This window comes from Stenella coeruleoalba (genome assembly GCF_951394435.1).
Source record: "Stenella coeruleoalba genome assembly, chromosome: 19".
In the NCBI taxonomy this organism is placed as follows: domain Eukaryota; kingdom Metazoa; phylum Chordata; class Mammalia; order Artiodactyla; family Delphinidae; genus Stenella; species Stenella coeruleoalba.
In genome coordinates this window covers 14813071-14829174 of record NC_137165.1, presented here as the reverse complement: position 1 = coordinate 14829174, position 16104 = coordinate 14813071, and the positions used below count along the sequence as shown (strand labels likewise).

The 16104-nt window shown below is 36.9% G+C and overlaps 1 protein-coding gene across 1 annotated transcript in view; it reads left to right on the top strand.

The window, feature by feature from the left end:
* Window positions 1–15502, top strand: part of CPD (carboxypeptidase D) — a 68026-nt gene extending 52524 nt beyond the window's left edge. The window contains exons 14-21 of the mRNA XM_079904430.1: window positions 1361–1496; window positions 2422–2553; window positions 3353–3448; window positions 3553–3617; window positions 7550–7681; window positions 8228–8413; window positions 8714–8813; window positions 10457–15502. Coding sequence (XP_079760556.1) covers window positions 1361–1496; window positions 2422–2553; window positions 3353–3448; window positions 3553–3617; window positions 7550–7681; window positions 8228–8413; window positions 8714–8813; window positions 10457–10683 — 1074 coding nt within the window. The 3' untranslated portion in view covers window positions 10684–15502. The remainder of the gene's footprint in view (window positions 1–1360; window positions 1497–2421; window positions 2554–3352; window positions 3449–3552; window positions 3618–7549; window positions 7682–8227; window positions 8414–8713; window positions 8814–10456) is intronic.
* Window positions 15503–16104: the final 602 nt, after the last annotated feature.

The following is a 16104-nucleotide window of genomic DNA, read 5'->3' as shown; positions in this document are numbered from 1 at the left end:
GTGGGATTACGTGAGATGAACTTAAATCAGACTTGATCAAAAATTATTTTACCATTTTCAGCAAAGCAGATCCCATTGACTTCTTCATGTGAGTTGCAGGAGTATTTCAAAGATTTTTGTTGTTGTTCTTTTTTAAAAGGGAGATTACCTAGGACAGTGGTTCTCTACCCTGGCTATACATTGAAAACATCTGGGAAGCTTTTACAAATACCAGTGCCTGGGCTCCATCCCCAGAAGCATCAATATTTCTTTAAAAGCTCCTTAGGTTATTCTAACATTTAGCCAGAGTTACTACCTACTGATCTTAAGGTTATAAGAGACTATTTATCCCAGGTAAAACATCTACCAGGAATTTCAGAACTCCTAGTTTATGAGAATTTGCCTCACTGGTCTAATTAGGCTTAGATCACTTTAGATTGCCATTTGTTTTGAGCTAAGTGCCAGAATTGTCTGGAGAGTTCAAGAAAATATACATATACCCAGAGACATATGGTTAAGCCCAAGCATATAGGAAAAAAATCTCCCTCAGAGATTCCAGCATAAATGAATTAAAGGATTGCAAATATATTTTCAAGCTATTGACAATTTTACTAGAATAAATAAACCAGGGATCACTTATTCTGATTTATTATTAGAAATATGTAGGATGAATTATATCAGAAATTCATGCCATAAATGTAGGTATTAACACCTCTGGATATGGCTCATTTGAGGGAGAAATTATGAGTAAGACAAATATCCCACCTCATTTTTTCTTGATATGCTGATTTCAACTCTTCTGTCTCATTGTTTCCAGACATACATTGATATTTGTCACATTATATGTTCCAGTTTTTAATCTGGAAGTACAATATTATTATAAATACAATATTATTGTGTTTATTGTATTTGTATTATTTTTATTTATTGGTCAGTTATGATTGATCTAAGCCAGTGGTCAGCAAACTTTTTCTATAAAGGGCCATATAGTATATATTTTGGACTTTGTGGGTCAGATGTTGTGTGTTGCAACTACTCAACTCTGCCATTGCAGAACAAAAAAAGTCATATGAATGGGCAAGGCTGTGTGCCAATAAAACTTTATTTACAATAGCAAGCAGCAGGCTGGGTTTAGCCTACAGACAGTGGTTTCTGACCCTGTTGTAAGATATTGGGAGGTCTCTGGGAACAGCAGCTGTGCAGTTTTTTGTTTCTTTTTTAATTTTTTTGGAGCAAGAGAGAAATTTTATTTATTTTTCAGTTCTGCCTTTTAAATCTGTGTTTAAAACAAACAATAAAGACTTTCTGTTTGAAGCATGGGAGGGTACCTTTTGATTCTACATAGAGCTAATAAACTCATTGATTTCTGTTTCCGTTTTAGTTGGTCGACAGGACTAGAATTGTGATTGTCCCTTCTCTAAATCCAGATGGGCGAGAGAGAGCACAAGAGAAAGACTGTACTTCAAAGACAGGACAGACAAATGCTCGTGGCAAAGACCTGGATACAGACTTCACAAGTAAGACCAATATTTAGGTCATTAAAGTACTTTGTAGATAATTTTATTTCTCTTTGCTAGGAGATTGGTTGATCCTATTTTATAGATGAGTAAGGGGTGCTTTCTTGTTTAGGATGTACAATATAAATGAATAGAGACATCTAGAAAACTTTTCAAATTCTTCTTGTTATTCATTTGCAAAAGTAATTCAAGTTTTTTTCTTAGAAATTCAATCAATAATATTGGGGGAGAGGTTTTCATCATAGTCATACAGAGATGTATATTCTTCCTCTCTACTCTCTTATATATGAGTGTACACACACGTATACACACACACAATGTATGTGTGTATTGATTTGAAGGGGCCTGTTTCTTATTTACTTAAATAGGATCATCAGCTATACATATTGTTCTGCAACATTTTTATTGGATATATCATTGACATCTAACTATTTCAGTACTCATAGATCTCTAACATTCTTATTAATGGCATCTTATTATGCTATTAATATATGGTGGTACTCTAGTTTATTCAACAATTTCCCTACTGATGTACATTTAGTTTCTTTTTAATTTTTTGCTCTTGCAAACAATGCTTCAGAAAATACCCTGATTTCTGAAAATCTTATTTTCTTTCAAGGACAGGTTATTATTTTTTAAAAGAGGATATGTCCATCCCTTTTTGTTTCTAGTAAGAATTTTCTTAAACTTGGTTAGAGTCATTAACCTTTCAACATTATCCTAAAGGGTGTAAAACTCAAAATAACCTGCCTCCTAGGAAGTATCTTTCTTGCATGAGGTAGTGGCTTATGGAGTAATAAAGTATTTATCTACAGATTTTGTAAGTTAGCCTTTTGACTGTGCTCAAGTAGGGAATATTTTCTTAGCTGCTCATACTAAAATTTTAAAACTTGGTATTTTATGTTTGACATTTCTATATTTTTAGATAATGCCTCCCAACCTGAAACTAAAGCCATCATTGAAAATTTGATTCAGAAACAGGACTTCAGTCTTTCTGTTGCTTTAGATGGTGGTTCAGTGCTGGTCACATACCCATATGACAAGCCAGTACAAACAGGTATGTAGAGTGTCACTTTACATATATACTATTTAAGCTTAAATAGGAAATTTCAATTAGGTAACATCCCTTCTAAAAATTTTTTAAATGGTGAGCATTTGAGCACACTGCATGAATAAACAGCCTAAGAAGTCTGTACATACATCAACAGTTCAGTTACTTGGAACAGGGAGGTCAGATCTAATGATGGCCTAGCTTTATTCAGTGTAGCCATCTTGTCACATCTGCTCAATTTTTACTCCATAAACATTTATGGAACAATTATTATATCTCTGGACATTGGAAATACAAAAGGGAATAAGACAGAATGCCCACCCCAAGAAATCCATATTATGTAACCAAACATTAACAATACAGAATTGCCCTCTCCTGCTTTAAACCTTGACTGACTGGTTGCACCTTGTGGTGAGTTAAACAGTTGCCTGTTGAATCTCTCTGAGGCATTGTATATGGAGATAATTTGTGTTGCTTGCAATGCAGCTTACAAGGAATATTGTAATTAGGCCACAGTTGCCCCCAAATGTAGTAAAACATACCAGAATAGGTTTGTATTTTAGTGTGATAACTTGTTAAACTCGCCGTTAGTGCCTTTTAATATAAGGAAGATGCTTATCTTCTTGGTCAGATTATCTTGGAGTGAACAGAACCGTGTGCTTAATTATAATAACTCCTCAATAAACTTCAGTGAGGTACAAGATTTACTAGAAGGAAAGGAATATGACTTTTGTGTCCATGAAGTTGCACTTGGAGACAAATCTTTTCAATTTCTCCACTAACTTCTGTATTTTTCTTTTTGTAGTGGAAAACAAAGAGACTCTAAAGCACTTGGCATCTCTTTATGCAAATAATCATCCATCGATGCATATGGGTCAGCCCAGTTGCCCCAATAAATCAGGTAGGTATTCTCCCTACCCTTTGTTATTGTTGTTGCTGTTTTGGGAGAGGATGAGGACTTGCCTTATGATCTTGTTGATCCTACATCTCTCAATGCTTCTATAGATGAGAATATTCCAGGAGGAGTAATGCGTGGAGCAGAATGGCACAGTCACCTGGGCAGCATGAAGGTATGCTTTATAGAATATGGTGAGAATGGAATTATAAATACATATTGGACATTGAGTGAAAGAATAGGTGACTTTTCTGATATAGTAAAGTGAATGGCATCTACTTTGTGGCTTCCTTGACATGATAGCCCTTAAACTAACTAACCCCTGACAGCAATTTTTTTTGCCAATTTAGCCATTTTTAATTATAATTTCAGTGATATTTTAATTACATTAACAGTGTCATGCAACTATCACCATATCTATTTTCAAAACTTTCATTACCCCAAGCAGAAACTCTGTGCCCCAAAGCAATAACTCCCCATTCTCCTCTTCTCCCAGCCCCTGGTAACTTCTAATCTACTCTCTGTCTCTGTGTATTTGCCTATTCTGGATATTTCATATAAGTGGAATTGTACAATATTTTTTCTTTTCTGTCCAGCTTTTTTCACTTAGCATAATGCCTTCTGGGTTCATCCATTCTGAAGCATACATCACCTACTCCATTCCTTTTTATGGCTAAATAATATTCCATTGTACGTGTAGATCACATTTTGTTTATCAGTTCATCTTTTGATGGACAGATGTTTCCACCTTTTGGCTCTTGAAAATAATGCTGCAGTGAACATTCGTGTACAAGTATCTGTTTAAGCCCCAGTTTTCAATTCTTTTGAGTATATACCTAGAAGTGGATTTGCTTGTCATGTTGTAATTCTCTGTTTAACTTTTGAGGAACCACCAAACTTCCACAGCAGCTGAACCATTTTACATTCTTATCAGCAATGTATAAAGGTTCCAGTTTCTCCACATCCTCACCAACATTTATTTTCCATTTTTTAAATTATAGCCATCATAGTAGGTGTGAAGTGGTATCTCACTTTAGTTTTGATTTACATTTCCCTGATGACTAATGATATTGAGCATCTTTTCATTTGCCCATTGGCCATTTGTATGTTTTCTTTGGAAAAATGTCTATTCAAATCCATTGCCCATTTTAAAGTTGGGGTTTTTCTCTTTTTGTTGTTGAGTTATAAGAATTCTTTATATATTTTGAATATTAAACCCTTACCAGATGTTTGATTTGTCAATAGTTTCTCCTATTCTGTTGTCAATAGTTTCTCCTGTTCTGTAAGTTGTCTTTTCACTTTCTTGATAATGTCAAGAAAACTTCTGATACACAAAAGTTTTAATTTAGATGAAGCCAAATTTGTTTTTTTCTTTCGTTGCTCATGCTTTATTGTCATATCTAAGAATTCATTGCCAAATGCTAGGTCATAAAGATTTACCCCTGTGTTTTCGTCTAAGAATTTTATGGACTTAGCTCTCATATTTAGGTCATTGATATATTCAGAGTTGATTTTTGTATATGATATGAAGTAGGAGTTCAGCTTCATTTGTTTGCATATGGAAGTCCAGTTGTCCCGGAACCATTTGTTGAAAAGACTATTCTTTCTTCCATTGAATAGTCTTGCCATCCTTGTCAAAGTCAATTGACCGTAGATGTATGGATTTATTTCTGGATTCTCAATTCTATACTATTGGTCTATATCTCTATTCTTTTTTTTTAAATTTTATTTTTATTATTTTTGGCTTCGTTGGGTCTTCCTTGCTGCCCGCGGGCTTTCTCATAAGCGGGTAGGCTTCTCATCGCGGTGGCTTCTCTTGTTGCAGAGCAGGGGCTCTAGGCACGTGGGCTTCAGTAGTTGTGACACGTGGGCTTAGTTGCTCCGTGGCATGTGGGATCCTCCCGGACCAGGGCTCGAACCTGTGTCCCCTGCGTTGGCAGGCAGATGCTCAACCACTGTGCCACCAGGGAAGCCCCTATATGTCTATTCTTATTCTAGGACCACTGTTTTGAACACTGTAGCTTTGTACTAAGTTTTGAATTGGGAACTGTGAGTTCTCCAACTTTGTTATTTTCCAAGATTGTTTTGGCTACTCAAGGGTCCTTCCAGTCTCACTTGAATTTTGGAATTGGCCTCTCTTTTTCTGCAAAAAGGCTGTTGGGATTTTGTTAGGGATTGTGTTGAATCTATAAATCACTTTGGGTTGTTTTGACATCTCGACAGTATTGTCTTGCTATCCAAGAATACAACATGTCTTTCCATTTAATGTCATCTTTAATTTCTTTCTGAGAGCATTTTCATTTGTTGTCCATCCATTTCAAATTAGTCAGGAGTTGTTAGCAGATGGGTGGTTAGCTCATCATTCCGTTCACACGTGCAACCAGAAAATTGACTTCATTCCTTTCTCTGCCTGCCTTCCCTCCTTTATTTATTAAGAACTTGCTATGCGTGAGGCACTTTTCTATATGAAAGATAGAGAATATTCTGTAGCCCATTAAACAAATAACTATGTTACAGAATTAATCACTATGATCTAGAAGAGATCTCAATGTGCCATGAGAAATTAAAGACAGAAAAGGTTACACCTAGTCAGAGATGTAGCCTTCTTTTCATAGATGAGATGGCATTAGGGATGCAGAGATGGTGAACCGAGACATCCATAAAGAGGAAGCAGTAAGGGCAGAGGTCAAGCAGCAGTCTAATATGTACACACTGCTATACCAACAAGGACCTACTGTATAGCATAGGGAACTCTGCTCAATACTCTGTAATAACCTAAATGGGAAAAGAATTTGAAAAAGAATAGATACGTGTCTACATATAACAGAATCACTCTGCTGGACACCTGAAACTAACACAATGTTGTTAATCGGCTATACTCCAATACAAAATAAATGTTTTTTTTTAAAGAATCAGTCTACATTAGTTAGAATATGGGATGTAATGGAGAGCAGCAGAAGACAAGAATGGAAAGAGAGTTTGAAGCTTTGAATGCTTTGTTTTTTAGTAAGGAATGGGAAGCCATGAAAGGTTTTGAGCAGGGATATAGTGACATGATCTGAGCTATTCTATGGAAATCTTTTAACAGTGGGTTAAGATGGTTTGGAGGAAGGAGAGACTGTGGCACAGGGAGACTGGTTTAGAAGAGCCTAGACGAGAACTACTGAGGGCCTAGATTAGAGTAGTAGCAGTGGGAATGGAATCAAGGGATGAAGTTCCAGAGATATTGTAGAAGTGGAATTCACAGGATTTGGCAAATTCTGGATGACAGCAAGAAATTGAAGTCAAAGACAAAAGATTTCATACCTGTGTGAGAAAATGAGTTACTGTCATTAATTGAATTAGGAAGAAGAACAGGTTTGGGGTGAAAAAGTGGTAAGTTAGATTTTGGAACCTGTCCACACAAGTAGTTCCTACCTAAATAATTGCTATATTGCTGTATGGTAGGTTCGAGCCTGCAGATTGAGGGTATCAGAGAGCAAATACTTGTGCTTTTACCTCTAAGAACTCAAAAACAGCAGTAAGGGGCTTCCCTGGTGGCGCAGTGGTTGAGAGTCCGCCTGCCGATGCAGGGGACGCGGGTTCGTGCCCCGGTCCTGGAAGATCCCACATGCCGCAGAGCGGCTGGGCCCGTGAGCCATGGCCGCTGAGCCTGCGTATCCGGAGCCTGTGCTCCGCAACGGGAGAGACCACAGCAGTGAGAGGTCCGTGTACCGCAAAAAAAGACAAAAAAAAAAACAGCAGTAACAGCAGTGAAGTTCCAGGGTTTAGAGGGAAGCTGACCCTCTGCATGTACTTATTCATTTATTCAATAAACCCTAATAAGAACCCCTCTACTGCCAGTCACTGTAGGAAGCACTGGAGATATAAAAATGAATTAGACATAGTCCCTGATCTTAAGAACTCTCTTAGGGGTGGCCATGTTTGTGACTGGTTATAATACCAAGTGGTTTATTTGTATTTGCTGTAAAATGCTTTACAGATTCTTTGTTTACATCACCCAGCTTTTCTTTTTATTCCATTCATTCCATTTGTCATATTACCTAGCCTCATTCTTACTTTTACTTATTAATTTTCCTACATTTGTTTTTGAATCTTATATTCCAGGATTATAGTGTTACCTATGGCCACTGTCCAGAAATCACAGTATACACAAGCTGCTGCTACTTTCCTAGTGCAGCACAACTCCCTTCGTTGTGGGCAGAAAATAAAAAATCTCTTCTTAGCATGTTGGTGGAGGTGAGTCTTTCCCTTTTAACTAGAAGCAAACTCCCAGGAATATGGTCATTGAAAACGTTTACCAAAATATTTTCTTAATCTTTTACCAAAATTTTGTATTGTTTATTTTAAATGTATGTAGAAAGGAGAGTTTTGTTCATTTTTTATTGCCTAAACAGGTGCCATGAGTTCGCATATCTGATGTATATTGAGGTAATTTAACCCTGTGAGATGCTGCAGGTTCTTCCATTTGAATATCACACGGAGTTACTCGAGACAGTGTCCTGTGGTGGGAAGTAAAGCATTCAAGACGTCGGAAGACTTGGGTTCAAACATTTTAGGCTTTGACTCTATCAGAGGCCTCTCTCCCCTTATTTCCATCTCCGTGCCTCTGAAGCAGTGAATGAGTAGCAAACAAGGTCAGAGTCCGTGGGGAGGGACAAATAAGCTAGACTTACAGAGGGTTTTGTTGTTTTGTTTGTTTTTGTCAGGCCTCAAGTTATGGCCTCTAGAATATCTGGCATTATGAAAACATAAATTTATATCTTAAACATGTATTTTTTTAAGGTTCACAAGGGAGTTCATGGATTTGTTAAAGATAAGACTGGAAAACCAATCTCTAAAGCAGTCATTGTGCTCAATGAAGGAATAAAAGTACACACAAAAGAGGGAGGTTATTTCCATGTACTGTTAGCCCCAGGTGTCCATAACATCAATGCCATTGCCGATGGGTATCAGCAACAACACTCCCAGGTAAGAAACTCAACTGGAGTGGTCTCATGTAAATTTTTATTATTAATAATACTTATATTTAATTTGAAACTCTTGTTCGAAAGCTTGTGGGGAATAAAGAAAAATGTGACCGCCTCTTGATTATGGTATTTGTTATCTTTCTATCCTTTAGCAACAAAAGGGAAATTGTTGTAGCATTTTGTGTACTTTAGATGACAATGAACCATCCCCTTGGTTTGCTGTAAAGGCCCTAGGAATATAGCAGGGATACAATATACCTTAGGTAAACTTTTTCCTAATTCTTGCACTTTATCTTCCTAGGTCTTTGTGCATCATGATGCAGCCAGTTCTGTGGTAATAGTCTTTGACACAGATAACCGGATATTTGGTTTGCCAAGGGAGCTTGTGGTAACTGTATCAGGTAAAAAAATTTAAATTTTCAGTAGTTGAAGTTAAAACCAATCCTGACATTTCAATTTGAGAGTGGATCACCTCCACAATCACCCGAAAATAATCACTTTTCTTCTAACGTCTCCTATCTGAACATGATTTTCCTGGAACACTATTTTCTCATATGTTCTCATGGCTTGCCCCATCACATTTTCAGGTCTGTACTCAAATGTCACCTCCACAGAGAGGCCTTCCCTGATCACCCTAGCTAAAATAGTACCCCTGTCACTATCTCACCACCGCTTGTTTCTGTTAAAGCACTTATCACTACCTGCCGTTACATTATGTATTAGTCATCTATTTGTCTGTATTCGATCTCTCCCACTAAAACATAAACTCTGAGAGGACAGGGATTTCATCTGCCTCCCAGTGCCTAGAACCATGGGTTGGCATGTAGTGGGTCTTAATGAAGAGTTGTTGATTGAATGAATGATTTGCTTTATACTAAGATCATAAGTCCCTTGGACTTTGACTTATATTAGTTCTATTTTTTCCATGATCCTGGAAGGAGGGAATATTTGTTTTCTCCAGGCTTAATATGTGCCATTGCTTGAATCACTGAAAGTTTAGAAAGAAAAAATGTGGTAAAATAATAAATACTCTGCTGTATTGTATCTTTTGACACAAAGAACCTTGGTTCATTTCTAAGTACAACTTGGACCTGATGCAAAATAACCAAGTTTTATTACAGGGTGTGTTGGGGAGAGATCCTTAGTTGAGAGAGAGTGGTATATTGGAAACATGGTCAAATCATAGAGCCTGTTGTGGGGTGTTTATGGTAGAGTTCTTAACTTGAATCGGATAAAGCATAAATCACTAAGTGCTTAGAAACATAGGAGCTGGGATTCAGTTTAAATCTGGCTCTGCCACCCATTTGCTGTTGTGAACCTAATTTTTTTTTTAATATTTGGCTGCGCTGGGTCTTAGTTGCGGCACCCACAGTCTTCACTGTCGTGTGCGGGATCTTTAGTTGCGGCATGTGGGATCTTTAGTTGTGGCATGCATGCAGGATCTAGTTCCCTGACCAGGGATCGAACCTAGGCCCCCTGCACTGGGAGCCTGGAGTCTTAACTACTGGACCACCAGGGAAGTCCCATGAACTTAATTTTTATTATGATTTTATTGGTATTATTTTCTGTTACTTAGACTGTTACTCTGATAACCTTATGTAAAAATATTTTAAATAAATGAGGGATTTGGGATGAGATGAAAATTTACCAGAAAGGAAAAGTGGAAGTCATTGATTGATGAAAAGCAGGTTACACAACAGTAGACACAGTTTGATTTCATTGTGGTAAAAGAAAAAATATATGTGTACATACACACACGTGAAGGAAAATCCAGAAAAAATATGCCCTAGGGTTGTTAAAAATGACCTCGGGGTAATGGAGATGTGAAGTGGAGTTTGGGGTATGGGTTTTTAGTATTTTGCTTGTCTGTATTTTTCTAATTTTGCACATGATACATGTACCACTTCTGTAATAAAAAAGGTTGTTTTTAAGTGAATGAAAATAAAATAAATGAAGGGCATAATATAAAAAGTGCTATTGTAAGCAGCTGCTTATATGTATTCTTCAACTAGAACACCACTCACGTGATGGTTTTGGTTGACAGGTGCCACCATGTCGGCATTGATCCTAACAGCCTGCATTATTTGGTGCATCTGCTCAATCAAGTCTAACAGACACAAGGATGGCTTTCATCGGCTCAGGCAGCATCATGATGAATATGAAGATGAAATTCGCATGATGTCAACCGGCTCCAAGAAGTCTCTCTTAAGCCACGAGTTCCAGGATGAAACAGACACTGAAGAGGAAACATTATATTCCAGCAAACATTGAAACACACACCTTGCATCTCTTCCAGCATAAGTACCAAGCAAAGTTACAGTTCCTTTTGGGAGACACTGCATTAAGAAGAGAGACTATTTTGCTTCTTCAAAGAGCTTTGGGAAGTTAACTTGCTAAATCTGTATTCTCTGTGAATTTGGCTGGCAGTTTTGAACTTCCCCTCCTTAAAGTACTCTTACCTTAAAAAGAAAAAAAAATCTGCTTTCTATTTATGCAGAGATGGGACAGCCACTTTGTTTTTCTTCTTAATTTAAGATGAGCTGTTTGGAGCTTATGCTATAACTGAAGAAAGCCAACTAGTGGATGTTGTATTTTGCACACCAGGTGTTTACTAGTGGCTTTAGCTTTTTCTCTTTATTTTAAATGGCCAAAAGAATCCAGAAACATTAAGGCAGGGACAGCAGTCAGAATCTGACATAAAGCTTTAAAAACTCGAGGTTTTTTCAACCTATTGAGGAGTACTTTTCTCTAGTTATTAAATAGCTGGAGTTTCTCTTATTATTCAGGTTTAATGGAGGCTGAATTGATTTTGAAACTTATGTAACATTAGGAAATGATTAAACGGGCTTCCGTATTTGGCTTTCTACCTGTTCCAAGGCTAGATCAGAACTGGTGGGCTGTGCTCTAAGCAGGATTTCACTACCTCTTGTGTAAGGTTTAGCAAAGCTGTAAACATCCCCATTTTAAGGGAGAACTTGTTGACTGTTGTAAAAGATCTCAGTGTCCATTTGCGTAGAGCTGAGAGGGAGATCTAGCAAAAGCTAAAACTCGTGTTGCCTATCTTTTAACTTGGTAAAAACCCACAGGTGCTGTTGCTTTTATCTGTGAAGCACTAGTTTATTCTAGGAATGCCTAATTCTTTACTATTTCCTAAATTTGAACCTTTTTCTATGTTGTACACTTAGGGTTTTCAGATGACCTGGCAATCGACAAGATCTGAATTCTACTGAAAATACCTGGAAGCGTGGAAGAGACCTACTTGCACATTCTTAACCTACCTTTGAACGCAGAATATCTACGCTCCTTGTTAGCCCAAGCCAGCGCCCTATCATAGCATCCTGTTATTGAAATAGCTTGGCCAACCTTATTCGTAAAGGCCTCTGCGTGTGATTGGGTTCTTTGTCCTAATGTTTCATTTGACGGTCTCTTCTTGATCAACCAATTTTGTTAAAAGTTCAGTTGAAAGCACTTAAATATGGCTCCCTCCATTAAAAAAAAAAGTAACACTGTAGTGAGAAAGTGTTATCTTCAGTGCCAGTGGGGTTACTGCAAAGGCCTAAAAGATTTGCGTTTTATTGTGTCTGTCATATCATGCTATTCAATGGAAATGATGCTTTTTGTAAGTATGAGTCTTACCAATGATCTAATGGTTTAATACCTTTGAATGTTTTAATGGCCAAGTTGCTGCTGAACTTGTACTAATTCAGGGGATCAAAAAACTTGCTCTCATCTTTTCAAGTTGTATTCTATATCCATTAATGTATCTATCATCCCAAAGCCTTCATGTGGAGGTGGTTTACCACCCATCTAGGTCATTCAACCAAGTATTGTGAGAAATGTACCCAAAGTGGCTTCATAAACAGAGATTTGCTTTAGCAGGAATAATGAAGTCATGACATTTATTAATGAGTATCTGTGATCTAATTTGGGTGGTTCCGGGTTAAGCCATTCTGGTATTAATCCTGTTATTAACAACTCGAAATTTTGAGCCCTTGCCACCCCACTCTTAGCCCACCACGTACACAGGACAGAGTTTGTGGGGTGCTAATACTTAATGAAATATACATGATTTAATTTCTTCTAATAATGCTCTACATTTTCCTTAAGGGGATGATGTGGTGGTATCGCTTTTTGCAGCTTTATTTTTGAGTGCAAAGTCAGAAAACCAACAAAGGGCCTATGAGTGGCTGGCTCTGCTTGGGACATTGCAGGTAGAAATGAAACAAAGTTGACATGACAACCTTTACTTTATTAGCATTGGTCTTCACTAGAGGATGCCTTTTAAATTCATCTCTGTCTTAAATTAAACATGTCTTTCACTGTACATCACAGTGGCTGGAGTCCATTGCCTTTTAAGCATGTGTAAACTATTTTTAGAGATGAACATACAGGTAGTTCTTTTAATAATTTTTCCTGAAAGGAAAACCAAATTCTGCTATGAATCTTGAAACTCTAATGAATTTCTAAATAATTGCATTGCTCTGGAAAACAAGGCCTTCTCAGCCTATGTTACCTGTTAACATGAATGTACAGGGTAATGACTACTAAGACTGTGTTCTCTGCCCTGCTTTGTCTTTTATTTGTGGATCTAATCTAATATGAGACCACATCAACTGCTTAAGGCGTTGAAGCCATATGGCATGGGGAATGCATTTCTTCAGTATTTCTCCTAGAGACTTTCCATTTCCTTGGAGTCATGGAGGCAAGTAAGTATCACAGTATTAAGAAATTTGCCCAAGCCTGAGTTGTGCCTTTCTTTACTCACAAGGCTTTTGTTTTTTTGTCCTGGTGATCAGTTTGTAAGCCTTCTTCCCTCCCAGCTCCTTAATAAAAGCAAAGTGATTGAGTAGGTAATGTTCAAAGTGTCTGCCTATGTAAATGCACTTGTACTGATTATGCAGTTCAATAAGATGAACTCAAGTTAATTTCAGAAGGAAAGACCCTTTAGTTTTGATGTATTTCGCTGAACATTTGAGTAGTAGTCGGGATCCCATCCAGTTGAGGAATGCTTGCGATTCTCTTTGGAGGGAATGTGCTTTGGGACTTTGTCATCCTCCAGAAAGGAAACGTAATGTATATTTGGCCCAGTGTGATTGATTGGTTAATCTTTGGTAACTTTCACCTGAATGGGATTTGCTGAATTAATGAATATTGAACTTAAAACTAATTATGAGTTGACAAATAAATAAAAGGTAGTGCTTATGCCTGAGCTTATTGTGTTTCTGAGCTAACACCAGGTTACTCAGTAACCAGGACCTGTTCTTCTATTTCCATTTATTTTCAGCAGTAAATCATTTTATTGTGGCCTGAAGTGCACTTGTGCCAGGTTCTGTCCTTGCTGTATTAAAAGCTTCTTGGCTATGAATGCTGTAATAGTGCCCTATGTTATGGTTCTCTGGTGGAATTGTTTTTAACAGGAGCAACTTTAATGTTACTACAAAAAAGTCCACTATGGTTGATGTTCAGTGATCTTCTATATAGCAAATTTTTGATAAGTATTTGGTTTCTGATTTGCTTTAATTAAAGCAGATTTGGGGGGGGGGTGATTAGAGCCCTTGATTAATGTCAGCTGAACTTGGATTTCCAGTTCACGAAGAAATGTTTCCCAACATCCAATCCTCCTATTTTTAGCAATAATTCATTAATATTCCACTTGACTTTCAGAATATTATCCTAGTTGATTTCCATTTGGCAGAATCTATTGTGAAACTTGAAAATAGGCTACCATTTTGAGGCATTTGGATATAAATTATATAAATATGTATGATTATGGCTTTTACAAATGGCATAACATGAGTATACTAGCTACCTTCTATGCTGGCCATGCTGCAGACTTTCTGGAGGTATGCCATAATGGTATTTTTTTACACACAGATTAAAAATCAACTTTTCACCTCCCCATTTTTTCAGAGTGACATTCCCCAGCTCCAGAACAATCTATAGCTATTTATATGAGGTGCCCAGAACTCATTCATCTCAAGTGCTTCAGTCTTTGGTTCATTTTCATGCACTGTGCCTTCAAAATGAAATTTTTAAAAGGGACTTTAAACAAAGTTGAATAGTAGTTTTAAAAAGTCAATCTGTGTAATTTATGTGAAATCTAAATGTAATGAGGGCCTTTCTGTTTTTTATATGTAAACAGATCTACTAATCCTGTATAAAAGTTATTTTATGATGTTTGTCTTTCTTTGTGTTTTGTCTCATAATCTTTTTTCAAAAGCAATAGACCAGAAAAAGTTACTGTTCCAATTCGAAAGTTATGGATTTAGTTTTTCTACCTATATGAGGGGAAAAATAGTCCCAGGCAAGGAATACAGGTTGTTAGCTGCAGAGTGTTTCTGTCTTCATGAATTGACTTAAAATAAAACTATGTTTCTGGAATAATTACATAGTAGCCACAGCTCAGCTAGATTGATATGTGTCCAGTCATTCCACAATGAACATAATAAAAGTGGCCATTGAAAGGTTTATGTACCCATTTCAAGGTTGTTTGTTTAAAATTTGGTTCTTTTTACAGATGAGCTGAGTTAGAGTAATGTGTCCTGGCACTTTTAGGCACAGTGGCAATGAATTTAATATCCCCTTTTCATTTAGCAATAACTTGTTGATACTGCTGCTCTAATAGGAATTGGGAAAACAAAGTTATATAAAAAACATGGGCTCTGCTGACAAGGAATTCATACTCCAGACCAGAAAAGTAGAAATGGAAATAAGCTGTACTTCTATAGTGACGGGTTCCTCTGAAAAGAAAGTCTGCTATAGAGGAAGTACAGCATAGAGATCTGAGCATGGACTTTGGAGTTGAACCAATCTCAGACTGACTCTTGGCTCTGCTCTTGCTTCCTGTGTGACTTAGTTTTGTATAAGCTTCTTAACATTCTCTGAGTCTTAGTTTCTCTACTGGTTAAGGAATAATACCTGAAAGGATTGGAGCGGGAATTAAGCGAAATAATGTTAGCAAAGGGCCCAACATAATATTTGACTCAGAATTGAATTACCATGGTAACCAGCATCATTTGCTGTTTTCTGATCCCTGTGAAAGAAAGTTATTTTATCAAATATATGAACAAAGATCTGTTTACAGGTGGCCTTTTAAATGTAGAAGAAATCCCTAGACATGAATACTAAAAATGAAATAAAAGTTTCCATTATGTGGTTCCATAAATTGTCTATAGCATGGCAGTAAAGTTTTAAATTGTGCCAAATGCTTCCTATTTGTTTTTAAATAAAATTAGATTATATTTATGCTTATTCAGTGAAAACAGCCTTACTTAAGTGCTGCGAGAAATATGAACCATAAAGATGGCTCTTTTCCCCCCAACGTTTGAAATATTTTCCTGAATTTTTGTCTGGAGTTTTCTCATAACTCAATCAAGAAACTTTTGGTTTGTGTTATAAATAGTAACCTACCAATTATATTCAGTTTTTCAGATTTCTAGAAGCTGATTGTTCTCAGCAAAGTAAACATGAATGCTCAATGCTAATGCACTACTCAGTTACGAATAAATGCTATCACGTAGGTCTTCACCTCTTACTCTCGCTTGCAGTTAGAATGCCAACTGATGCTATGCTGTTTACAGCCTCAGATAAATACACCATTAACTCCCAATTCAAAACCAATGAAATCAGCCTATAAAGCCAAATTTTAACTTTAGTATCACAATTTCCACCTACATTAATCAGTAGAATGTT